General features: G+C 35.5%; 2 protein-coding genes across 2 annotated transcripts in view; one reads left to right on the top strand and one right to left on the bottom strand.

The window, feature by feature from the left end:
• Positions 1–9,122, top strand: part of LOC144432837 (neuronal acetylcholine receptor subunit alpha-10-like) — an 80,263-nt gene extending 71,141 nt beyond the window's left edge. Inside the window, exons 4-8 of the mRNA XM_078121132.1 lie at positions 4,108–4,244; positions 5,274–5,318; positions 6,212–6,321; positions 6,599–7,149; positions 7,726–9,122. Coding sequence (XP_077977258.1) covers positions 4,108–4,244; positions 5,274–5,318; positions 6,212–6,321; positions 6,599–7,149; positions 7,726–8,303 — 1,421 coding nt within the window. The 3' untranslated portion in view covers positions 8,304–9,122. The remainder of the gene's footprint in view (positions 1–4,107; positions 4,245–5,273; positions 5,319–6,211; positions 6,322–6,598; positions 7,150–7,725) is intronic.
• A 10,791-nt stretch (positions 9,123–19,913) lies between these two features.
• On the bottom strand, positions 19,914–22,378 carry LOC144433222 (neuronal acetylcholine receptor subunit alpha-9-like). The gene is made up of 2 exons (XM_078121531.1): positions 21,901–22,378; positions 19,914–20,551 (listed from the first exon to the last, which is right to left on the bottom strand). Exons 1-2 carry the CDS (start codon positions 22,376–22,378, stop codon positions 19,914–19,916), a joined length of 1,116 nt encoding a protein of 371 aa, XP_077977657.1.
• Positions 22,379–23,092: the final 714 nt, after the last annotated feature.

The following is a 23,092-nucleotide window of genomic DNA, read 5'->3' as shown; positions in this document are numbered from 1 at the left end:
AATATGAATATGAATATGAATATGAATATGAATATGAATATGAATATGAATGTGAATGTGAATACTGATTAAAGTGGGGACTGAAAATGAAAGGCATCCAGGGAAATGAGAATGTTGTCAGAGGTACACATTAGCGATGACCTCTAAAACGTATGGAATACAGCCTCACTCAACATAGTTTTATTGACGGTGTATCGAATGTACTGATACGATAAGCTTCAACCACTGTACCTCCTCGGATATGAAATCATTGATATTAAAATGACTTTGGTGAAATGACGTTAGTAATCCACATTTGCTGTTTGTTTCTGCAGCTGGCGATCTTGTATTTCCCCAGTGTAATTTAATCCATGGATATATTCATAGAAATGTACATGACTTCGTTTATTTGTGTAAAAACGAACGGTCCGTGCTCGTGGAAAAGGTCAACTTGACCTAACACCGGTGTCAAAGAATGAGTAAGTGTCTCTCATGTTCTAAGCCATCTATCAATATTGTTTTTTCGCGGTCAAAACCGGTTAAGATCAACGCGTTTTAAATCCCAAATTGAAGCAATAGTGTATTCACATCTGTCGTCTTGGACTTCCTCAGCATGTATTTGCTCTGGCCATCAGCTCTTGTCAAACTATGTTCGTGTGTGCGTCAAATTGTACACCTGTGGGAATATCACCTTGGTAACAGTTACAGTTTTTAGTCTGGCATCAGTAATAATTTCATCAGACGGACGGTACATAAAAAGGAATACTCCCAAAAGAGCCTTCTTTTTCAATTTTTAATTAACAAAGAGAGATCCGACGATACTTGTTTAATGGCTATGCCATCGCTAGACGATAATTAAATATTCCTTGAAAAGTCAGAAAATATGGCTGTTATCTATTATCGGTTACACACTTGAGTGGTTTTCACTGTCTAGTCTGATTCTTACATCAAAAGCACAAGCCAATGCACAAGTTACAGACTTTCCTAGATATGAATATTTAATGATTGTCGTCATCAATATGGCAAATATGCTGCGGTTTTTTATGCTACAAAAATATGTCAAAACGACTTTACCGTGAAATCTTGACATTGTGAAGAGATGTTTCTTACCGAGGCATCATTATTGTAATTTGCTATATCACTATCACCCAAACCCAATAAGAAGGTGCAATTGATGTCCAGCGTTGTTTAGTTTAAAATGATGGACGGAGATATGGAAACGATATGTGGCAGAGTGACGATAGTCATGTGACGTTGACCAATCACAAGGAATTTCGTTCAGATTTATCAGTAGATATCTTGCGCCTATGATGTCAAGAACTACGTGAATCTCATCCCTGTGTTGATATCTTGCATAAATTAACAATCAGCTGAATATCATTAAATATGCAGTCCAGTTGATATGTTCATTTAAGTATGCTTACATACATTTTGAAGCAAGAACTGCAAGCTTATGATACGTACACGGCTGAACTGGAACAAAATATAAACAGTTTATTATGTGGATTAAACCATGTCCATTAAGTGTATATAATGTAGAGAGAGAGAGACAGACAGACAGACAGACAGACAGACACAGACAGACAGACAGACAGACAGACAGACAGACAGACAGACAGACAGACAGACAGAGTCAGTCAGTCAGACAGACAGACAGAGACAGAGACAGACAGAATAATTGATAAAAGCAACACCTGCCACTGTTTTAATTCTAACTTTATCATCGTCACCCCTTATGGTTCGTGAATTGATTGCCATTCTCGTTATTTGAATAGGTATGAAACTTTAAGTACTTACTTAATTCAAAACTTTAAGTCTAAATCAGTACTTAAATAACTTTACATAAACTTAAATGCCTAATAAATAACTTACCAGCACATATATCTTTCGATGAAAAAAATGTTTTTTATAGTATATATGAGTATTCGTGGCAGGTAAGTCCAAGTTCAAGGCAATGAGGAATTCACAATAAACTTTAAGTATTATCTTTATCAATCTATATTCTGAAATTTCTTAATTCTCGTTGATAATAAAATTTTGAGCTGATATGATGACGGGTTGCTGATACTAACATCACTTCTTTAACTTTGGGTTCCAAGAAGCACACTTTTACCTTTCTATTCAATTTCTGTGGTTTTCGTGACTTGAAAGCAATGGGTCATTGATCTAGGCACGTGAGAGAAGCAAAACGTTTCATAGCTATATTTGTTAACAGTTGTAACACTCTTAGTTGTATGTTTGATGAAGTTAGTGACATATCTGTCACCACATAGAATAGTCTACACAATACTCACTACAGTGCTCACTGATTTCATTACTTCCCACCATTCATAGCATACGCAAACTCACTACTATGCCACTTGCATCAGTATCCTTTCGGCATCCTCAGAATTGTGGATCAACTATTATTGTCTTCCAGAACCACAAACATGCTATTCACGTTACAGAGATTTTGTGACTAAAGCCATTAAATCTCTTTGTACAGATATACGTGCAGTTATATGTCCGTGTCCTGTTTTCGTCGTCACATACATTAGCCCTTTCACCGTACACTTGAGTCCATCAAAAAGCTGCTGAAAGCCCTTTATTTCTACTTTTCACTATGCTATGACGCATGGAACTTATCAAATATTTAACATTAATGGTATATTAACGTTTGAAAAAAAATCCATTGATCACAGATCCGTCATGTAAATGGAATGTCTATTAATAGTACCTAGGCGACAGCAACGGAATGGAAACTAAAATGAAGATAGCCAGATGAAATATTGCACTCAATAGAAGGAAACATATTTTTGTCAAAGTACCCATTGTTCTGATTATGTACGTAGGCGTCTGTTATTCACTGTTTGTCGCACTGTACAAAATGAATGTTACGTACATTAGCATCTGTCGTTGTGCTAAAACCTTTCTACGTTAACACATTTTGTCAAAGTTAGCTATTTTCTGGATAACTTTCTTTTTGGTCAGACAAGCTCAATGCAAAACATCATGGGTGACCTACTTTCAAATATCTTCTAAAACATCGATCAATTGTACACAATGGACATTCTAATTGCCAATCCCAGGATACATGCACTATTCATTTAGAGCGAAGGGATCTGTAGTAATGGGCTTATGGGCCACACTTCGATAAATCCAGATTTAGACGTCGTGTACTGAGGGGTTTTCGAAGAATTCCCTTTTTTAATTGTCGTGTTTTCTTTTGCATCACGTTCAAGACTTTGATCAGACGACTTGAAGAGTTTTATTGACTTTCAATCTAATCTTGTATAAATAATAACACAGTAGGCGAAGAAAAAGCAATCTGTCAAACTATTGAAGCACTTATGGGAAACACTGTTGAAGCACATTGATAACTAAGCTGTTTTGCATATATCATATAGGCTATTTGGGGCTTACAGAATCAAGACATTGATAAACACAAAGGTCTACATTAACTAGAAGTGGTCGACTACGAGACAGTAATATATATAGAGAGAAATACACTGTCATGGTTTTTTAAGAATGAGAGAGTCTTTGGGGAACGGTTGGGAGAAATTGAGAGCTTAATAGAAACCATAATGACCCGCAATGGGTTTATTTTACCATACAGTGCTACGATGTATTCAGGGGAAAAACAAATTGATTGCATAGGGATACACAAGTGTAATTAAATATACAGTTATAGAGGATTGAAACGTAAAAGTTGATATACAGTTGCAAAGTGAAGTAATTGAACAGGAAGTTCTGCTTATACAACTTGAACGTATTTTGCTTGTTGAGGTTTTATTAACCTTATATAAGTAAAAACTTTGCCTCAGTTGGCAGTTGCATATCCGAGTTACTAACTTTAAATTCGATGTCTGAAAGTCATATGAATCACGTTCAGATATTAAACAGTTAAACTGTAAAATTGGGTTATTTACATAATATTACATAATACAATATGGTTATGGTCTTTGTTACATTAATAAGGGTTCCAACACACTTCCTTAAGAGAGTCCTCTGTTGGAACTAATCTATACTTACCGTGAGCAGAACATTGCTACATTACTGTAGTAAATACGAGACCTTCACAACTCCTATTTGCTATACACATTGCACTTATCGATCAGTTGTTTACAAAAATCAATTTCTTTTCACTAGGGCTCACTGGTGCGAGTGAACAGAAGCTGTTTGAAGATCTCTTCACCGGATACAACAGACGTGTCAGACCAGTCAGGAACTTTACCCATCCTATTACGGTTTACTTTAATATTAGAATTAACCAAATCGCAGACATGGTAAGTATCATGGATTTGTATACAATGCTTGATATCTTTGTTTCTGTCAAACCATTAATAATTTAGACATGTAGTAAAGCAGTGTGTTCATGACTCCAAACAATTCGTTCAACTTTTTTATTTTTTAAGTTCAACAAACTTTTTAGACCATGAACTATAGACATATAATTTTAAGTGGCTTTCTCGCATTAGTATGTGGTATTACAAAGTTATTGAATACATAATTGCCAACGTATTAGGCTTTTCGGGGAAGCTCGCAGTGGCTATTAAACGAGATATCAAGTTCAATGAGTCAGACCCTGACTAGGCTTACACAATAACGATAGCAGAGATTGGCATCTCACCGTGAAAGTGTTTCATTGTCAGGTCTGAATGGTCAATGTACAGTTAGATATTTGAATGTTTAAACGTCGTGTACAATCTACTATGCCCCACCATGTGTCTATTGAAATAGTAATCGTGGGCATACTGATACCATTTACATTATTTACCAAATGCAGAACAGGCACTGTGCAAAGGGGTGGCTGTATGTTACCTTTATTAAGCCTATTTTAACATAGCACCTTGTGATCAGTTTTACTGAACTGGGTGCGTTGCTTAATTACAATTGCAAAGCTTCTCGGACAAAGCCTGTATATGCATTTATAACTGGTTAGGTCGTTTCAGGGTTTAACAGTGTATATGTACATGCATATATTCTGCATATCAATAATTTGGATCGTGTTTGGATTAGTAACATGAAATTGAAAGTCGGGTTGTGTGTTGATCTATTGTTGGTTGATCGATTTTTGCTTACAGAATGAGTGGTTTGTTCATTGCATTACCTGAAAGTAGTGGGAATGTAGAACAAATTTGTGAAATGTTCAACTTAGATGGCGCTTTTTAAGTTTCTCAGATATAAGAATTTCAGAAGAATAGGTTTACTGTTATTACAGATTTAGCGTACATTTGCTAAATTGCGTAATCCTGTTCACTTTTTGGAATCAAAATAACAATGACGTCATTATCGTTACCTTTCCTGTTCTATAGGATGAAAGAAACCAGATTTTAAAGGTGAACGCTTGGACTGAACAGGTAATAAAATTCTCTTCGAACAAGCTACTTCAGTGCGATACATGGAAGCCAGTTGAGAAACAAATCAGACATCAAACTCAACACATGGCTTACTTCCATTACTACATTTTTGTCGAGACAGAATATTCAATGTAGCACATTTAGTAAGATTGCTGTAGAGTCAGACAATGATTGCTTTCTCCTTAACCGATGTAAAACATGTAAAACAATAGCATTTTGTATAACACTTTAAAAATCCAAACCGACTGAACGTATTTATATGAATCAATTTTCTACTTCAATATTTAGATGTGTAAGCATATAATCTGTCGTGCCATTACGTGATAATCAAGTATAATTCGTTGGTACAAACTTCTATACATATAATGTAAAGATCACTAACCCATAATAACGATAATGTAATAGTTTTTAAGTTACTGTGGGTAAAGGCAATTTAGAAAATGCGTTCTAAGTGTCTGTTGTGCACAGTTGTAAGGTCAAATAAAAAAATGGTGTGTTTCCAATAACCCTACCGACCCGCCGATCCTAAACATTGTTTATGCAAAAAGACAAAATTATGACAATTTACTTCATATTGTGTTTGTCTACTTCTGAATCACATAATTGTCTTCATTTACTTCTTTTACACCTCATCAACTGTTACAGAAGTATTAGGATCAATGAGTATCTTGTCTTTGAGTCGAAGTAATTAAAAGATTAAAGTCATGTTATATAAAACACATATTTGTTTTTATTTTCACTAAAATGAGAGTGGGTTTCTGATGCGTCACAATGACGTACCAATACGAAATTGTTTACTATAAATTCATTTACCCACATAAAAAATATAAACAAATCATGTGACTTTAATGTTCATACCAAATATTTCAACATGTTTTACATAATCATTTCAGCAATGGACAGATGAAATGGTGTTATGGAAGCCGAATATGTATGACGGGTTGTCAGAAATACGAGTGCCAGCTTCAGAGTTATGGTTACCAGATATAACTTTATACAACAAGTAAGTGTCACTTGTGTGTAGTACGTATTTGAATTTAGTCAACCGTTCTTGAGAAAATGGTAACACAGACAGACGGACGGACGGACGGACGGACGGACGGACGGACGGACAGACAGACAGACAGACAGACAGACAGACAGACAGACAGACAGACAGATTTTAGGTCGACATATTTTTTGTAAGTCTGACCATTTACAAATTTTACAATTTGAAATTCTTAAGCTGCCACTAACATGTTGTATTATTCTAATAAATTCCCTGACTCTCTTCTTCTCAGTGCGGATACACACGATTACGCCAGTGATAATACCACAGCTTCCAATGCCATCGTCATGTACAATGGAACAGTTAAACTCAAATCCAAACCGACATTACTGAAGAGTACCTGCAAAATAAACGTCAAATACTTTCCTTTCGATGTCCAGGCATGTAAACTGAAATTCGGATCCTGGACTTATACCAGTATGCAGATAAATCTCTTGAACTCGAGCTATTCTTTACACGGGGAAGGCTATATAAGAAACGAACAGTGGGAAATGGTGTATAACGTAACTCAACGTAATGTCAAAGATTACATTTGTTGCCCGGAACAATACATTGATGTGACTTTTTATCTATGTTTACGTCGGAAGCCCATGTACTATATATACAATTTGATAATACCATGTCTATTACTATGTGCCTTGTCATTGACTGGCTTCTTCATGCCCTACAGTGTGGGTGTGGTCAAAGCGTCAATCAGCGTCACCCTTATCTTGTCCCTGACTGTGTTCCTACTTCTTGTGGCGGAAATGATGCCGAGAACATCGGAGGAGATACCCTTGATTGGTAATGTTATTTTTACACTATTGCAAAAATCTAGAGCAGTTCACCACCGATACTGAAAATCCACCTAAGTTGATGGAGCAAAATACATCATTCAAAACTTACATGGCATACAACATTTACTAACAGTTGCCCACTTGTCTGTATCTATCTATCTATCTATCTATCTATCTATCTATCTATCTATCTATCTATCTATCTATCTATCTATCTATCTATCTATCTATCTATCTATCTATCTATCTATCTATCTATCTAAAGTATCTATCTATCTGTCTGTCTGTCTGTCTGTCTGTCTGTATATCTGTCTATCTATTTCTCTCTTTCTCTAGCTATCTCCATCTCTATCTATCTATCTATCTATCTATCTAGCTAGCTAGCTAGCTATATCTAGCTATCTATATCTAGATAACTAGCTAGCTATCGAACCATTTGATCCAAAGAGCCATGTGCTATCTTTATTCACATTAATTAGTATTTTTTTTAATTAATGGTAAACAATATGTGATATGTGTTGTGAAAACGTTAGTTAATGTAATGGCGTCAAAGAATAATAGTTGTTAATCTTCTCTACTTCAGGACAATATTATTTAGCGACGATGTGTCTGATTTCGTTATCTACTGCAATGAACGTGGCTGTATTGAATGTTCATGGTTGCAAGAGGAGAGTTCCAGAATGGATTCGCCTAGTGGTCTTGAAATACATAGCCTTTATGGTATGCATGGGTAAGTGCATTAAAGACACAGGTGTGCTGAGTAAAGAATTACCAAAAGATAAACCAATTGTCAACAATTTGAAACATTCCCCAATGCCACAGCTCCGAGACAGCATCCACAACATGAAAGGCACGTGTCGGCAAGTCTCACTCCACGGTATTAGAGACCCTTATGAAGACCTCGACGACGGCGAATCCCGATTCGGAAAGATTTCGCATTACGTTGACCAAATATTCAAACACCTACAAACTATTCAGCGTAAAAATGACAGAAAGCTGATCATTCGTGAACAGTGGGCATGCGTTGCTGCAGTACTTGATAAGGCACTCATGTACCTTTTCCTTTCGTGCACCCTCGTAACTTCACTTGCACTGCTGTTACAAGATCCCGGAGAATCAAAGGACGTTTGTATGAAGAAAATTAGAGAAGGGATCGAGTGACAATACACTGAAGAATGTGCAAGTACTTATGACACATATTGTGTTGTCTTAATAAAACATCAGTGCGCTTGCTGATGATGACAACAACCGTGTACATATATTAGAGTTAAATCAGACTATGTTGCAAAGTACTATACCCAGTAGTACAATCCTAGTTTGGTCGGCTGAATGTCAACCTGATGTCGCGTTATAAATTGACTTTATATGTCAAAGGCCCATCTTCGTAAATCATATTACTCTTTAAGAAGAAACCTTACCATGTACTTCAAATGTAAGAATCTTGTTAGAAAAGAAATTTAGGTTAGAGTTCTTGCCAGATGTGTGAGAAGTGAAACAATCTCCGTATTAATTCATCTTCAAAGTCTCTGTCATACTGCATAGGTACATGTATGACAGTAGTTAGTACCTGTCATCTACAAATATTAGGGTTGGTTGATTTATTACAAGTATATTTTCAGTAGTTGATGAGTACAGATAACGGATGCAATATTTCAATAGTTTTGAATCCACATGTATGTGTGCTGTATAAAGAAAAGACGTCTCACTTTAAATAGGAGTTAGTAAAAGGCATGCAAATTCGGAGCACTTAGATTGATGTTACGGATATGTCTATTTTCATGCATGCAATTATGATTTGATGATTCATATGATTAGTACTCAGAAACATTTGCTCTGCCATACAGTAATGCCAGTACCGATACTTCTGTGCAAATGTTGAACGAATCTACCAGTCAACAGATGTGGTATATGTATGGATACTATATTTGTATTGCATATCACACAGTGTCACATGGAACATGGAACTATTCCATATAACAATTGTCATAGAATTAATTAGCAGGTGGTGTAATTTGAATATCACTTGGTATGTAAATATTTTATTACTGTAAATTAACCTCTATGTTATCTACAACATATACACGTATTGAGCCATGAAAAATGCTGCGCGTTTGGTTACTTCGCACCTGAGCAAAATGTACAGGGTAGATTTGGATGTAGATGTAGCAATTTGAAAACTAACGGAAACATTGATATATAAATATATGTACTACTTTTCATTGTTTGTGTCTTTATTATAACCCCCTTACATATTTATAATACCCTGTAATACCCTATAAAGTGATCCCAAATAGTTAAGACGTCTCCGTGGTGTGAGAGGGGTGTTCTTACAATACAATACAATACAATACAATACAATACAATACAATACAATACAATACAATACAATACAATACAATACAATACATAAGCTGCCATGTTACTACAAACAAATTGGAATGTGTGTTTTGGTAACTGTGGACATGTCATTTACAAAATGCATACGTTGTATACTAACAAGCACGTGTACCAGCGACGACGATTAGTCCTACTGTGAAAAGTTCACAATTAAATCCTTTATAGAAACTCAGGATGGGAACATATACTTTGAATAATACTAATAATATTAATAATGTGTATGATTATGGCCTAGTTGATTTGATATCAGAGAAACATGCCCGAAAGACATTAGAAAATCCGACTCAAAATAATCAAATTACGATATGAAAATATAGACAGAAACGATCGAGAGTACAAGTTTTTATTTAATGATGTGTTGCTCATTACAAAGTTTTATGCATCCGGAAAGACGTCAAGACATAAAAAAACACGAGAGTAGATAGCTATAACCAACTAGGCACCAAACTCTTCTTTCGTCATTTAAAACTAGTTTGTGTATGTGCGTGCGTGTGTGTGTGTGTCACAGGTTCAGCTTTAGGAAGGATCTCATATCTCGTTCCTTATAGTGATGTATTATGTCATCCGGCTTGTAAAAATGTCAGCCCAAGTAGAGTGATGTGTTCAAGGAATTAGTGATTTCATAGTCGGTGGATGTTAGTTGGTGTTTTAGATTTATCCCAGTGGGCTCGTTTACGCAGGAACTTTCATACGTCTATTTTACATGGTGCACCCGGTGTTAAAGGCAAATTCTGTTAAAATATAATATATTACTTGGCTCAACGTGTCGGTGACCTAGCTCTTGGCTCGTGTGCCTTTTATCACATTGACAACAAATCCCGAAACAAAATGTCGTCGTCTGGCCATGGCTCGACAAAATCTTATTATTGTTGCTACATTTTATCGTCTGGCTTGACCAAAATCTTACTAACATTGCTACATTTTATCGTCTGGCTAGACAAAAATCTTACTAACATTGCTACATTTTATCATCTGGCTAACAAAAATCGTACTAACATATTTTGCTATATTCTATCGTCTTGCCCGATTAATATACGTACTCTTAGCAAACATTTTGTCGAGCCAGACGATAAAATGCGTGTTAGTAAGATTTGTGTCGAGCCCGACGACATTTTGTTTCAGATTTCATGATTCTATTTGAAGAACAGCTTGTTCTTTTTACTCTTAATATATAGTATTATATTCAACAAGGTTAAGTAACTGTCGATCATCTTGAATTGTACTCGCCCTTTTTCTCTCTCCATGTCAAACACTTGAAAACACAAGAGATTGGAGGCGTGCTACATAGAGTCTCCTGTGTCTAGTCATCGACTGTTTGAAATTGAAAAATGAAGTTGAAAACCTTAGAACTGATAAGTAAATCGGTACAACAAATCCTGACGTGTCCTCTCGCAAGTTACTGTATAAATATATCTTTGGCATTGGATATTTGTACTGATATTGTTCAAACGTTAATATTTTGTGCCTGATGATACGTTTCCTTTCTTCGTCTTGGAATCTTTACTACCAAACCAGAATGGCTATACAATTTCAATTAGGTAACATGGTGATTATTACATCACAAATTACATAAACAAAATAAAGACACTGATAGCGACAAGCGTGTGAAAGGATACATTTTATCACACTACCAACACAAAATCGGATGAACGAAAAGAGGATTCAAAAAACCAATTTAAACTATTTGTTGTTCACGGTGAGATAAAATGTAATATTTTACATGGGTGCCAGTGTATGTCAAGCTATAATCAGTGTCTGTATTTTGTTTTATGTAGAAATGTTGTGTGAGATAATTAATTGACACTAAAATGTCTTTCTGGTTTGGTAGCACGTGTTTAAAAAGCACATGATTCGTTTACTCTTAAATTTTTAGTTTTCTGACTCAGCAATCGTTACGTAAGATGGGAGCAGTGAACCATTGCTGCAGTAAGAGGTAGCCGTACACCTGCTGTTTTCTCTTATTCGTTCAAATAGTCTAAATAATCACCTCCTTACAGCACCTTTAGAAACGTTTGAGTGTTGAACACAGAATCGTTGACGTCACCTCATAGACATTTAAGCCAATACAGACCATATCAAAGAATGAGTCAGTCTGCATACTTTGACTAAACATGCAGACATGGCGGCACCAAATATGCTTTCTTTGACCAACCTCATCAAGATTGTTGATTTTCGTCGACGCTGATGGCGGCGTTCCTTTGATGTGTTCTTATCTGTATCACATACTTCTTTGTCTGTGTCTGTATAAGGCCTAGGTGAAAAAGTTGTTTGGTTCCGGTTTCCCGACTCCACCCAGTTTTTCACTGCAGACCCTAAACCTTTTTTTTTACATGTTCGAGAAAAAATAATAAAGTCGTGAAAATTGTGTGAAGTCTCGTCAGAAATATTGGACGCGGAAATTGACATTAACAAATAAAAAGAAAATTATAAAAACTGTTCTTCCTATCTGTAATGGCTGTACATATGATGGGAAGACACCAATAACACAGAGACCATTTTGAAAACACATAAATACCTGATCTAGACACACACACCTGAAAAAATCCAATAACATAAAATAAAAAATCTGCCTACACCACCTATTCTAAAATTGAGTGTAATCGGAACCCCACAATTTTTTTAATAGGCCTTAAGTAAAATGTTGGGCGGTTCATTCAACTGAGTATGTAAAATGGCGATCTCATAGTGATGAGTTTTCATTATTTATAAGTATAGCCTTTTGCTATTTTCACTGCCAGACCTACTCAGAGGCCCTTGATAGATGTTTATAATATGGGTGCATAACTCAACTAAACGTACATTCATACAGTTTGAGTGATATACCAACGTTTTAATGGTTGCAATTTTACGTCGAAAAATCTCTGGTTTTTTAATTCCCCATTTCTTGTTTATTATTCCAAATCGTAATTTTACATTCCTTTAAGGGTAGATATATTACAATAATTACAATACAAACCAGAAGACATGAAACAGACAGGCGTCTCTCGCAATACAATGTTGCAATATATTTTTCATCGTAGTGTTGCTGGACAGAAATGTGACCATCATTGTTACATTGATTTGCCAGTCAGTGCAGCAGTGCCGTAATCAAACCAAATCACTTAACTCTGAAACAATTGATATTACAGTCAAACAAAATGTAGCACTGGTACTCGAAGTACACGTTGAGCCAGACAATGACAATATGAATTATATATATTTGCATTCAGCCAGACGGTGATTGTTTTTGTCTAGCCATACGTCGTCTCCATTTCATGTTCACTGGTCCGCTATTGCATATTGTCGTCTGCATGTTTTTGGATTTTGGCAATCATTGGATTATACATGTATATCAATTTGGAAAAAACACTCATGAAATTGCACTGTTTTGTTTTGTTTTGTGACTTAAAGTAAAGGTATTACAGGTATTAACTGGAAAAAGAATGATTGAATTTCGATGTACTCTTATCACCGATATCATTTCACTCCCACCAATTGGTGACTACATAATGGCGTCAGCTCCGCTTCAATACACCATCCAACAGCCAACTTCGTCATGCACTCACTTTTATTCGGGAGTAATCGCTTTGTTTAATCCAGAAATTACAGCATGACAAGAAAACCCTTTTACGTATACATAACATGTAGAAGTGGTAACATGATTACAGAGAAAACATACACGAAATACAACACAATATCCAAAATCTCTAAAAACTTCTCGTCCGACACTTCTCGTCCCACTTTCATATATAACTGATAATTTTGTGACGTATCCTACAGGTGACACAAATCGACTCTATGATGGATGACGGAGACAAATGATGCATCTACAGGGTTACAGTATTTGCTACTTCTGGGTAATGTTTTCGCTTTTAAGGGGCAATGTTGTATTACTGAGTCAAATGGTCCATATTTCTTCACAAGCTTACCCATTCTGCAACTATGACTAATATATAATCCCGAGATCATTTTGATATACACAAACAACAAAATAACAAAATCAGTAATGTAGCACGTAATGAGGAAATGACGTTAAAACACAGGATACCGGCAGGTAGGACATCACGGTGGAATCATGGTAGTCGAATGATTACAATGGTAAGCTTGGAATCTGCAGGCTGCAGGTTCGACCCTCACCGCTGTCATTTATTTATGAATGGGTAGTTCTTGGGGATAATTTAAAACACAGAGATGCATATTAAAAGTAGAATATTCAGTTGTGTCAATACAATATTACAAACTTATAGGAATATATATTGATAGGACTATACAATTTATATCAAATACATAATTAGTTTGAACAATTGTAATTATTATTGTGTGTGTGTGTGTGTGTGTGTGTGTGTGTGTGTGTGTGTGTGTGTGTGTGTGTGTGTACGACACCCAGATACAGGAATTTTCATGCTCAGACTTGTTCACGCGTAGCTCATGGTAATGGTTTGCAATCTGAGTATTAACATTCTTCAAATGCTTGTTTTAATGACAAGTGAAATATCACATGACAAGGCGTTCCAAATAGAATACAGAATATCTAAAATTATCAGTTTTAAAAAGTTTATCAACACAACATCTTAGACGAGGTAGAGAGCACTCCTGGCATATGTTGGCCGACGCTCAACAGTTGCATTCAAACTATGCAAACAAAAGAAAAGACGTCGATCGTCTTTAATGCTAAAGGCGCAATCATTGTGGTTGATACAAATAATCGTCAGATTTTGGGGTCTTTTAATATGGGTGTGTATTTACTTTATAGGAGGTTTATACTGAATAACTTTAAATCAATTCAGAGTCGAGTCTTGTTTTAAAGATAGTGTTTCTATGAAAAGATTAGTTCTTTTCGATTTATTAAAAACACAAACTTTATAAAGATTGAAGATAGTAAAGATTGAGCGACATTAGTTCCAGTACAAGTGGTTTGATTCAGTTGGGGCAAGGTTTTAAATGTGCTTAACCCTTTCAAACGTGGTAGAAACACATTCATGTGTATCAGTTTTGCCACTTAAGGCAAAATGTGGATTTAGAATAACTGATTTGTTTGGCAGACCTCTAACGCGAGAATCTGGGATTAAAAATTAAAATTTGATTAATTAATGAGTACTAAATGTACATTTTGTTCTTATTAATAAAAAGTAGTCGATTTTATTTTCAAATTACAAATAGAAAGTAATTAACTTCAAAATGTTCCATCCACAGTTTGCTCTTATTTATTAAAAATGGAAAATTATTAAACTATTTAGTAGTATAATTGGTGTGTACATGCAATAATGAAAATATAATCTCAGGCAGATGTATTAGTGGTACATATAAAATAGGAAATGGCATTGGAAGGTATGTATTTCATTCTGTGCAAGCTGGACTGCCGTCACCAAAAAAATCAATTTGACTTAACTGTGTTAGAGTAGGACTTAATAATACCCAAGAGCTGAAATTACTGGAAAATGTCGTCCCTAGTCTGACCATTAATGCAAGTTTGTAATGATCATCTTCTTGTTATTTGAGAAAGATATTGAACATAGAGTGTTTGGGGGTTGAGAACGGCACACGGGACAACTGTGTGCTTAATTACATGTTAGTTATAGTTATAGTTACCAACAGGGGGATATATTAACTTAACAGGAGTCTAAGACTCAAACTTAAAGGGGAACATCGCCCAAGGAAATAAAGCAGTTTTTGTAAACATGGGTTTCTGGAGAGGTTCATTTTATGATCGTATCACCACTTATTACATTATGCGCGATTGCTGGGTGAAACTGAACGAGACTTGTTCCTCATATAATGTTGACTATATACTATATAGTTTCTTTTGAAACAATTCTATTGTTTATATAATATGTATTCTCAATTTTGTACAGAGATGTTAGACTGCGTGACCTCAGTTCTTGACTGTTCAATGTTGATTTGTTGTCAACAATTTGTTTCAATTCCAACAAAATGCACCGTAGTTGTCAGGATATCTTTTCCCAATAAGATAAAAAAAATATCAATAAAACCACCTGACGCAAGAATATACACGCTGCACATTAATACCATTAATATTAAACTGTTATGTTTAATTCTCAGGATATTTGGCTCTCATCTTGGAAAGCAGCTATTGTCATTCAAAGTATAAATATGGCCTGTGCGCTACAATCCATGTAATTGAACTATGTTTGTTGACGAACTATACTAATACTGTAATTCAGACAAGAAACATTTCTACATTGCTAATTTGTCTTTTAAACATAAGCATCGTAAGTCTATAGATGGCGCTTTATAATTATACTCTAACACGACCGTTTGTTTTCATACCAGCTGTCAAATGTTTCAAGTTGTGAAAAGAGAGAGAGAGAGAGAGAGAGAGAGAGAGAGAGAGAGAGAGAGAGAGAGAGAGAGAGAGAGAGAGAGAGAGAGAGAGAGAGAGAGAGAGAGAGAGAGAGAGAAATCTTAATTGTCATTTCAACGGAAAAGTTTAAATTAAGTTTCTTTGAAAGCAAAACGCATGTTTATGAAATGTTCGGCTGTTTATTAGTATCTACGATATTGATATGACAAGTAAAATACATTCAATTTGATTGCGATGGGTTTTCTCACTGAACTTTGTTATTCCATACCTCTAATATACAGCTATAATTATGATTTATGACGACCAGTAATACGATACTATAACATAATGATTCCATTGCTCGTTTATCAGAATAAGTGATCATTCTGTGATCTCCTTTTCTTCTGCTTTAATAATTACACAGTTCTCGTAGAAATGAATTCATAACATTGGGTTTGCTGTCGTGTAATTAATCATTCGATGAACCTGTTATTTCATGATATCTCTGGTATTTTGGACTTAGGATGTAATCCACACACATGCAATAATGTAGCTTCTTATCTAGGACTTGGTGGACGTGTGGGATCATAGAGCTTAGATATGGATGATCATTGCCTTGTTCCTTATACGTATTATAAAATACTGAAAAAAAAGTTTCTCCTTTCCGTCATCTCAACCTTTTCTCTGTTGGTGAACTGGTTTATTTACAGATGTATACTGTCAAATAAAACTCTGAACGAGATTTGTACTAATTAGCTTCATTGCAGCTCAGACCACTATGAGATTGTAGTAACAATTCGACGGTTCTGTCTAGTCCAGACGCAATCACATTCAACCTAGGTTACCAGACTCACGCTGCTTAGGGCTCTACTACGAGACCACCCAGACGAGAAACTGGGGAATTTTAACACAAATCTTGTATGTACCGGATGTTAGGCAATTCATTTCGATTCTTCCAAGTCATGAAGAACGGGCTTACGAGGCCCTTTATTCGTTAATTATGTAGTGTTGGTGGCTTGAGACATGTTCTGTAAAATTGTTGCGAAGGAACCTACTATTGGATCCTTGAGCATCCAATGTTGGACGAGAAGTATTCCTGCTCTGGAAGACAGATTCTGTGGATCTAGAAGACTTGGGATAAAGTTTCCCCAGACTCTCATCTGGATAGTCTCGTGGTAGAGCCCCCTGTGGTGAGAGTCTGTGATCAAGACTATTTAAACAGAGGAACTCATTACAAGTAGTTTTAGCAAAATTGTTGCAGGCAAATTCGGAAGCTTAGTACAATTCTTTTGTAAAAGATGGAATTATGAGAGAACGTAGGTAGGAGACACTTTCTCCTTAAAAAGTGAAAAGGGTGATTGAACACTGTGAGTAATGCTGGTCGCACATATATACGTACAACACTTAATGAACAAATGCAGTGTCTCCACTGTTTAATACATTTTATCAGAAAGACTGGCGCTTTTCAAGCCAAGGTACCGGTAGGGAAAATTATATTGAATACAATAATAGATATACAGGTTCAGATAAATTTGGCACTGCACTAAAATGGTTCAGATAAGAGCTACAAGGTTCACATTCCAACTGTATACCAAACCTGACAATGTGACTGTGATATCAAGAGACCTACAGTAGGAACCCTTAGATAACAGGTGACAGTGTACCCGACTCAGCATGGCATATAAAGCACTCAATAGTGACAACACTTCAAACGTGCAACCAGATCTACCAGCAGACGATCTCGGCCCAAACAAATAATATATAAATAAGGTTTCTCATTTTATCCACGCACTGTAAATGACTGAAGCAATCTGAACAATAACATTATCAACCCTCCTTCTAGTTGAATATGAACTATGTAACTTCAAAAGTAGCAGTTGAATGAGAGAACGCTGTCAAATCAAGTGTCCATATCTGCGTCATTGTGTCGTATTCAAGTGACTGTAAGTAGCTTTGAATTTCATTTGTAAAACATATTTCAATATGCGATCATGCATAATGAAATTTCATTAATTATTTAATTCGCCAGTCCATTCGGTGTTAGTTTTAGCCTTAGAAAGAAAACCACAATTATAACAAACACGAATTTACGTTTCTTATATTGCTATTTATTGTTTGTAAACACTTCAGTTCAAATTCGCAAACCTTTTACAGTTACACAGTCACATGTACAATATCATAAATGAATGAAATAAACAAGAATATTGCTTGGACACCCACCCTCATGTTCACACAAACTTTAATAATTTCAATAAGCAAAACCATATTTATCATATCAATTAGAGCTGTCCGTATAAATTGAACTGTGGATAATAAAACTTATTGGATTATAATAACGGGAATGATGGAGAGGAAATGATTAAACATAACATATGAGTGATCTCCCTTCAGGAAATGCCAATCCTTCTTGCTAATTTCTTTAAAATAGACATCTTAGTTTAAACCACCTGTCATATGGTATCAAAAAAGCCAAAAGAACCGAGATACCCTTTTCGTGGTTTCCAACCAGCAACCATAGTTGGCGTCATTTCGCGAAAAAAAATCGAGGGAGAAAACACTCATTAGATATAAATACAACTTCAGAAATATGCTACCGAATTTCTTTCAATGTCATTCATTATCTAAGTTTAAGTCACATCAATAAGTTCATTGCATAATTCAAATTGCTGTTTCATCTCAAGTCTATAAAGTTTTCACACTGGAGAAAACTCCAACATCTACTTATCCTAGTTGCATATATTTAGTTGTTCTTATTATCAATATTGCTAATACGGTTTACAGCTGATATTTATCTGTTATTGTAGTATACGCTTTGCTATTTAAGTACAGCGTTTTCTAATACGAAAGTTCACATGTAAGATATTGTTTGGCTTAAATGCCAGATATCTCATACCCGTACATTGTTCCAACAACAGAGTTTTTATAGTTTCTATAAAATACAAATAACAACACATACAATTAGAATTAAGAAAAAATGTACATGTCAAACATATTTAGTATTATTTGTATATATGTATGTATGTATGTATGTATGTATGTATGTATGTATGTATGTATGTATGTATAAATGATATTTAATAGGGTTTTCATTTGATCGTTGGCTTGCCAGTCGATTCTGCACACTTGTTCAAGCAATAATGATACTTATTTCGACATGAACTCCTATCTAACTGCTAAATGCTTGCCGTTTGATTTACAAAGTAGTGAGTATTTCCAAAGGTAATGTCTAGAACTTTGTATGTGTCACTGTATGTATGTATGTATGTATGTATGTATGTATGTATGTATGTATGTATGTATGAATGATATTTAATAGGGTTTTCATTTGATCGTTGGCTTGCCAGTCGATTCTGCACACTTGTTCAAGCAATAATGATACTTATTTCGAAATGAACTCCTATCTAACTGCTAAATGCTTGCCGTTTGATTTACAAAGGAGTGAGTATTTCCAAAGGTAATGTCTAGAACTTTGTATGTGTCATTGTATGTATGTATGTATGTATGTATGTATGTATGTATGTATGTATGTATAAATGATATTTAATAGGGTTTTCATTTGATCGTTGGCTTGCCAGTCGATTCTGCACACTTGTTCAAGCAATAATGATACTTATTTCGAAATGAACTCCTATCTAACTGCTAAATGCTTGCCGTTTGATTTACAAAGTAGTGAGTATTTCCAAAGGTAATGTCTAGAACTTTGTATGTGTCATTGTATGTATGTATGTATGTATGTATGTATGTATGTATGTATGTATGTATGTATGTATGTATGTCTGTCTGTCTGTCTGTCTGTCTGTCTGTCTGTCTGTCTGTGTGTGTGTGTTAGTGTACACCATCATCGATACGTATCGAAGTTAAATAAATGTTGTTAAGTATAAGGTCATCAGGATATGAATATTTCATATTACTACCGGCATAAAGACTTGATGTATTTGATGTATATGTATTTTAGGTTCAACCTTTTGTCAGCTTTTAAGAGCGTTGTAAAGTATTTGTGCAGTTGTGGACAATGAAATATCAATACACGTTACAGTTTCCAGCGAGTGTATGGTTTGAGATCGTGAAGCTATAGACATAGTAACTGTAGTATCCTATGGATAAGTCTCTAAGTCGCCATTTATCCTATTCCGACAAAGGGTATCCGTGTCACTGCCAGGATTTTGAAGCAGAAGCGAGAGAGTTGTCGTAACTGTAGCAATTGTGAAGATAAAGAGCAAAACTTTATCAAGTATTGTTGCCACTTGTACCCATTCTTCACGCAGTGCTGCCTTTTTATCTTGCTTCCTCTGTACCGTTTTAAGGTGCTTAAATATCTGCTCCACATAATTTTCCATTTTCCCAAAACGGACATCAACTTCTTCATCGGAGATATCAGGAAAGCTTCTTACAGTAGTCAGCGATTTATTCAGCGAAACACATCTTCGGCCAGTGGTGGTAGTGCGGGCATCGCGCTGTGCTGCTAACATAAGACGTTCTCCAACCATCGGCGACGGCCTTAATCTCAGCATACTACTAGCACCACCGTCATCATCAGACTTTGTTCTACGGGGTGGCTTGATATTGCTAGCGACACAGCTCAAATTCTGCAAGCAGATATAGCCTAGATATTTGAGTACGAAAACTCGCACCCATCTCGGCACCTCTCTGTTACATACGTTGACATTTAACACAGCAACATTCATCGCGGTTGAAGCAGATATGAGGCTCATTGATGCCAAATAGAACTGACCTATGGGTTACAATAATAAGGAAAGAGTTAGGTGTATGTTGCTATCACGTTCACTAACTGCAAACTAAAGGGATTTGTCCTACTAAATAGTTGCTTATTAAAAGAAGTTATTTTGCTCTTTAAACGTCGCGAAAGACAACAGAGACAAAGCCTTTATTAGAATCGTTCCCATCCCTTTCACACTAAGACCTAAATCATCGATGGTACTGTATACTTTGTTAAACTGTGTGCACAGATTGTCTGACTTATTTAATTGTTCTTCAAATTGTTAATTTCTAAGTTTGCCAATTAGGTATTGCTTTGCAATTACACCAATATAGTTAAAGTAACAATACTTATGGAGAAACCCCTTTCATTCTTGTGATTTAAAATACAGTTGAGAAGCTTATTTGTGATTTTAATTCTGAAATTACCATAAGAAAATCGTGTAAACGTTGTGTTGATGTATCTAATGGAAAAGTCCAGTCTGCCTTTATAGTAGTAGATACTAGTATAAATGTTTCTTTCTTTATGCAGTTGGTTTTTTGTCTTATAAGCCCAAGAGGCTGGATGTGGCAAGTTTTAATAACAATAGTACTAGATCAGATAAACAAATGTATACTTTAAGTCCACATAGGACACGTTAATAAATAAAATACAACAACATACAACAAGTAGACATATTGATTACCGCTATCAGTTTACATATGATTTCTGGGTGATAAAATATCACCTTGGAAATTCATTCAACTTAGAAATCTGTCTTCTGCCATTTTGGGGATTTGTAAGAAGTATTTGGGGGAAAACCTTGTCGGGTTATACCCAAAGCTAAACTCGGAGTAATATCTACCCTAGATGGACACTGGATGGGCGCAGAAAATGACGTCATTGTTACTAAACCCTCGTTGTCTTGTTATACCCAAAGCCCGACTCCAAGTGACATTTACCCTAGATGGACACTAGAAGGACCAATCATCAGACCAATATGGCAAATGAATGGTCAAAAATTAGAAATATGTGTTTATTGATATCATTGTTCCTGAGGAAAGTTGAACAATGTAAGTAATTAACCATTCGAAGTTATACTAGTAATATCGGCTTGCTGTATGACTTTACGTTAAATTTCAGATAGTTGTCACCGTGCTGTATGTTTGCTTTTTGTTGGTTTGTGTGTTTCTAATATCGTATTCTCTGTATTTGACTTCTTGACTTCTTCCATCTTGCCAAACAACCTGAAATTATGTGTAAACAATGTCACAACCTTACCACTTATTGTATATCAGAAGTGAATGAGTTTCCAAGTTCCTTGGGATTAGAATAATTATGTACAGGCTTGTCTAGCGCATAATAAACAGAAATGTTATGCTTACCGATCAGTGGAATTTCCATAGAAGTACGTGGCATCATTTGAGCGACCAATAGTAAAAATACAGTCAACGAGAGGATGAGAGTAACACTTAGATTGGCCTTGACAACACCAACATTATACGGCATAAAGAAGCCCAGGAAAGACAAACCAGTTAGAAGAATACAAGGTGTGATGAGGTTATAGATATAATACAGTGGCTTCCTTCGCATGCAAAGATAGAACGTGACATCCGGGAATTCTTCCGTACAGCACTCATAATGTTTCACGTGCCGCTTAGTCTGAGAAAGTTGGAGATGCCATTGTTCGTTCTTGATGAAAGTATCCAACACTGGTTGACTTGAAAAGTTCATTAGATTTAGTTGGAGTTTGGTGTACGTCCAAGAGCCGAACTTCATTTTGCAGGCCTGTACATCGAACGGAAAGTACTTTACAAACACCCGGCACGTACTTTTCAGGATGGTTGGTTTGGAGATGTACATTACGTAACCAGTGAAGTTGACGACACAGTTCGATACGGAAATATTACTTTTTGAAAAGGTTCCTGTGTCGGCACTGTGGACAGCAAATAAAACATAGAAAAAACGGTTTATAAATTTCGATAGGTAACGTTTTGCATAGTTAAAACAGAATTTGCATTCAAAGTTGAAAGTTCGACTTGTACTGAATGTGAGCGCATTCAGATGTTACAGTACACTGATATTTGGTCATCAGCCTCGATCTGAAGTTATTACCATCCTCCCATACATTCATATAATTAACACACACACACGCACGTACACACACACACACACACACACGCAGGCACGCATGGAAACATACATTTACTAGCAGGCTGAAGTAGTAATATTTGGAAGATTGTTATTCATTTTATTATTTAACATTGAATTTTGAAATGTGTACACCATATGCCCATACCGTTCAATTCTGTACAAACAAACAAACAAACAAACAAACAAACTCGATTAAAAGAAAATTGTTTGAACTTCATCAATTACATTCTTTTAAACAAAATTAGTTTATAACATATAAAGATTTCTTGATATTAGAGAATATTAGTCTAGTAAGGACAAAAAGTAATTACAATTTTCAGTAATTGCAAAAAGGAGTGGGACATATGGAATTGTCATTTTTTCAGATCAGTTTTATGGCCATATTTTAGAAAATGGAATTAGGGGAGGGTCATATTTTACTAT

Source organism: Glandiceps talaboti, chromosome 3 (genome assembly GCF_964340395.1).
Source record: "Glandiceps talaboti chromosome 3, keGlaTala1.1, whole genome shotgun sequence".
NCBI lineage: Eukaryota > Metazoa > Hemichordata > Enteropneusta > Spengelidae > Glandiceps > Glandiceps talaboti.
This window is presented reverse-complemented; position numbering and strand designations above follow the sequence as displayed.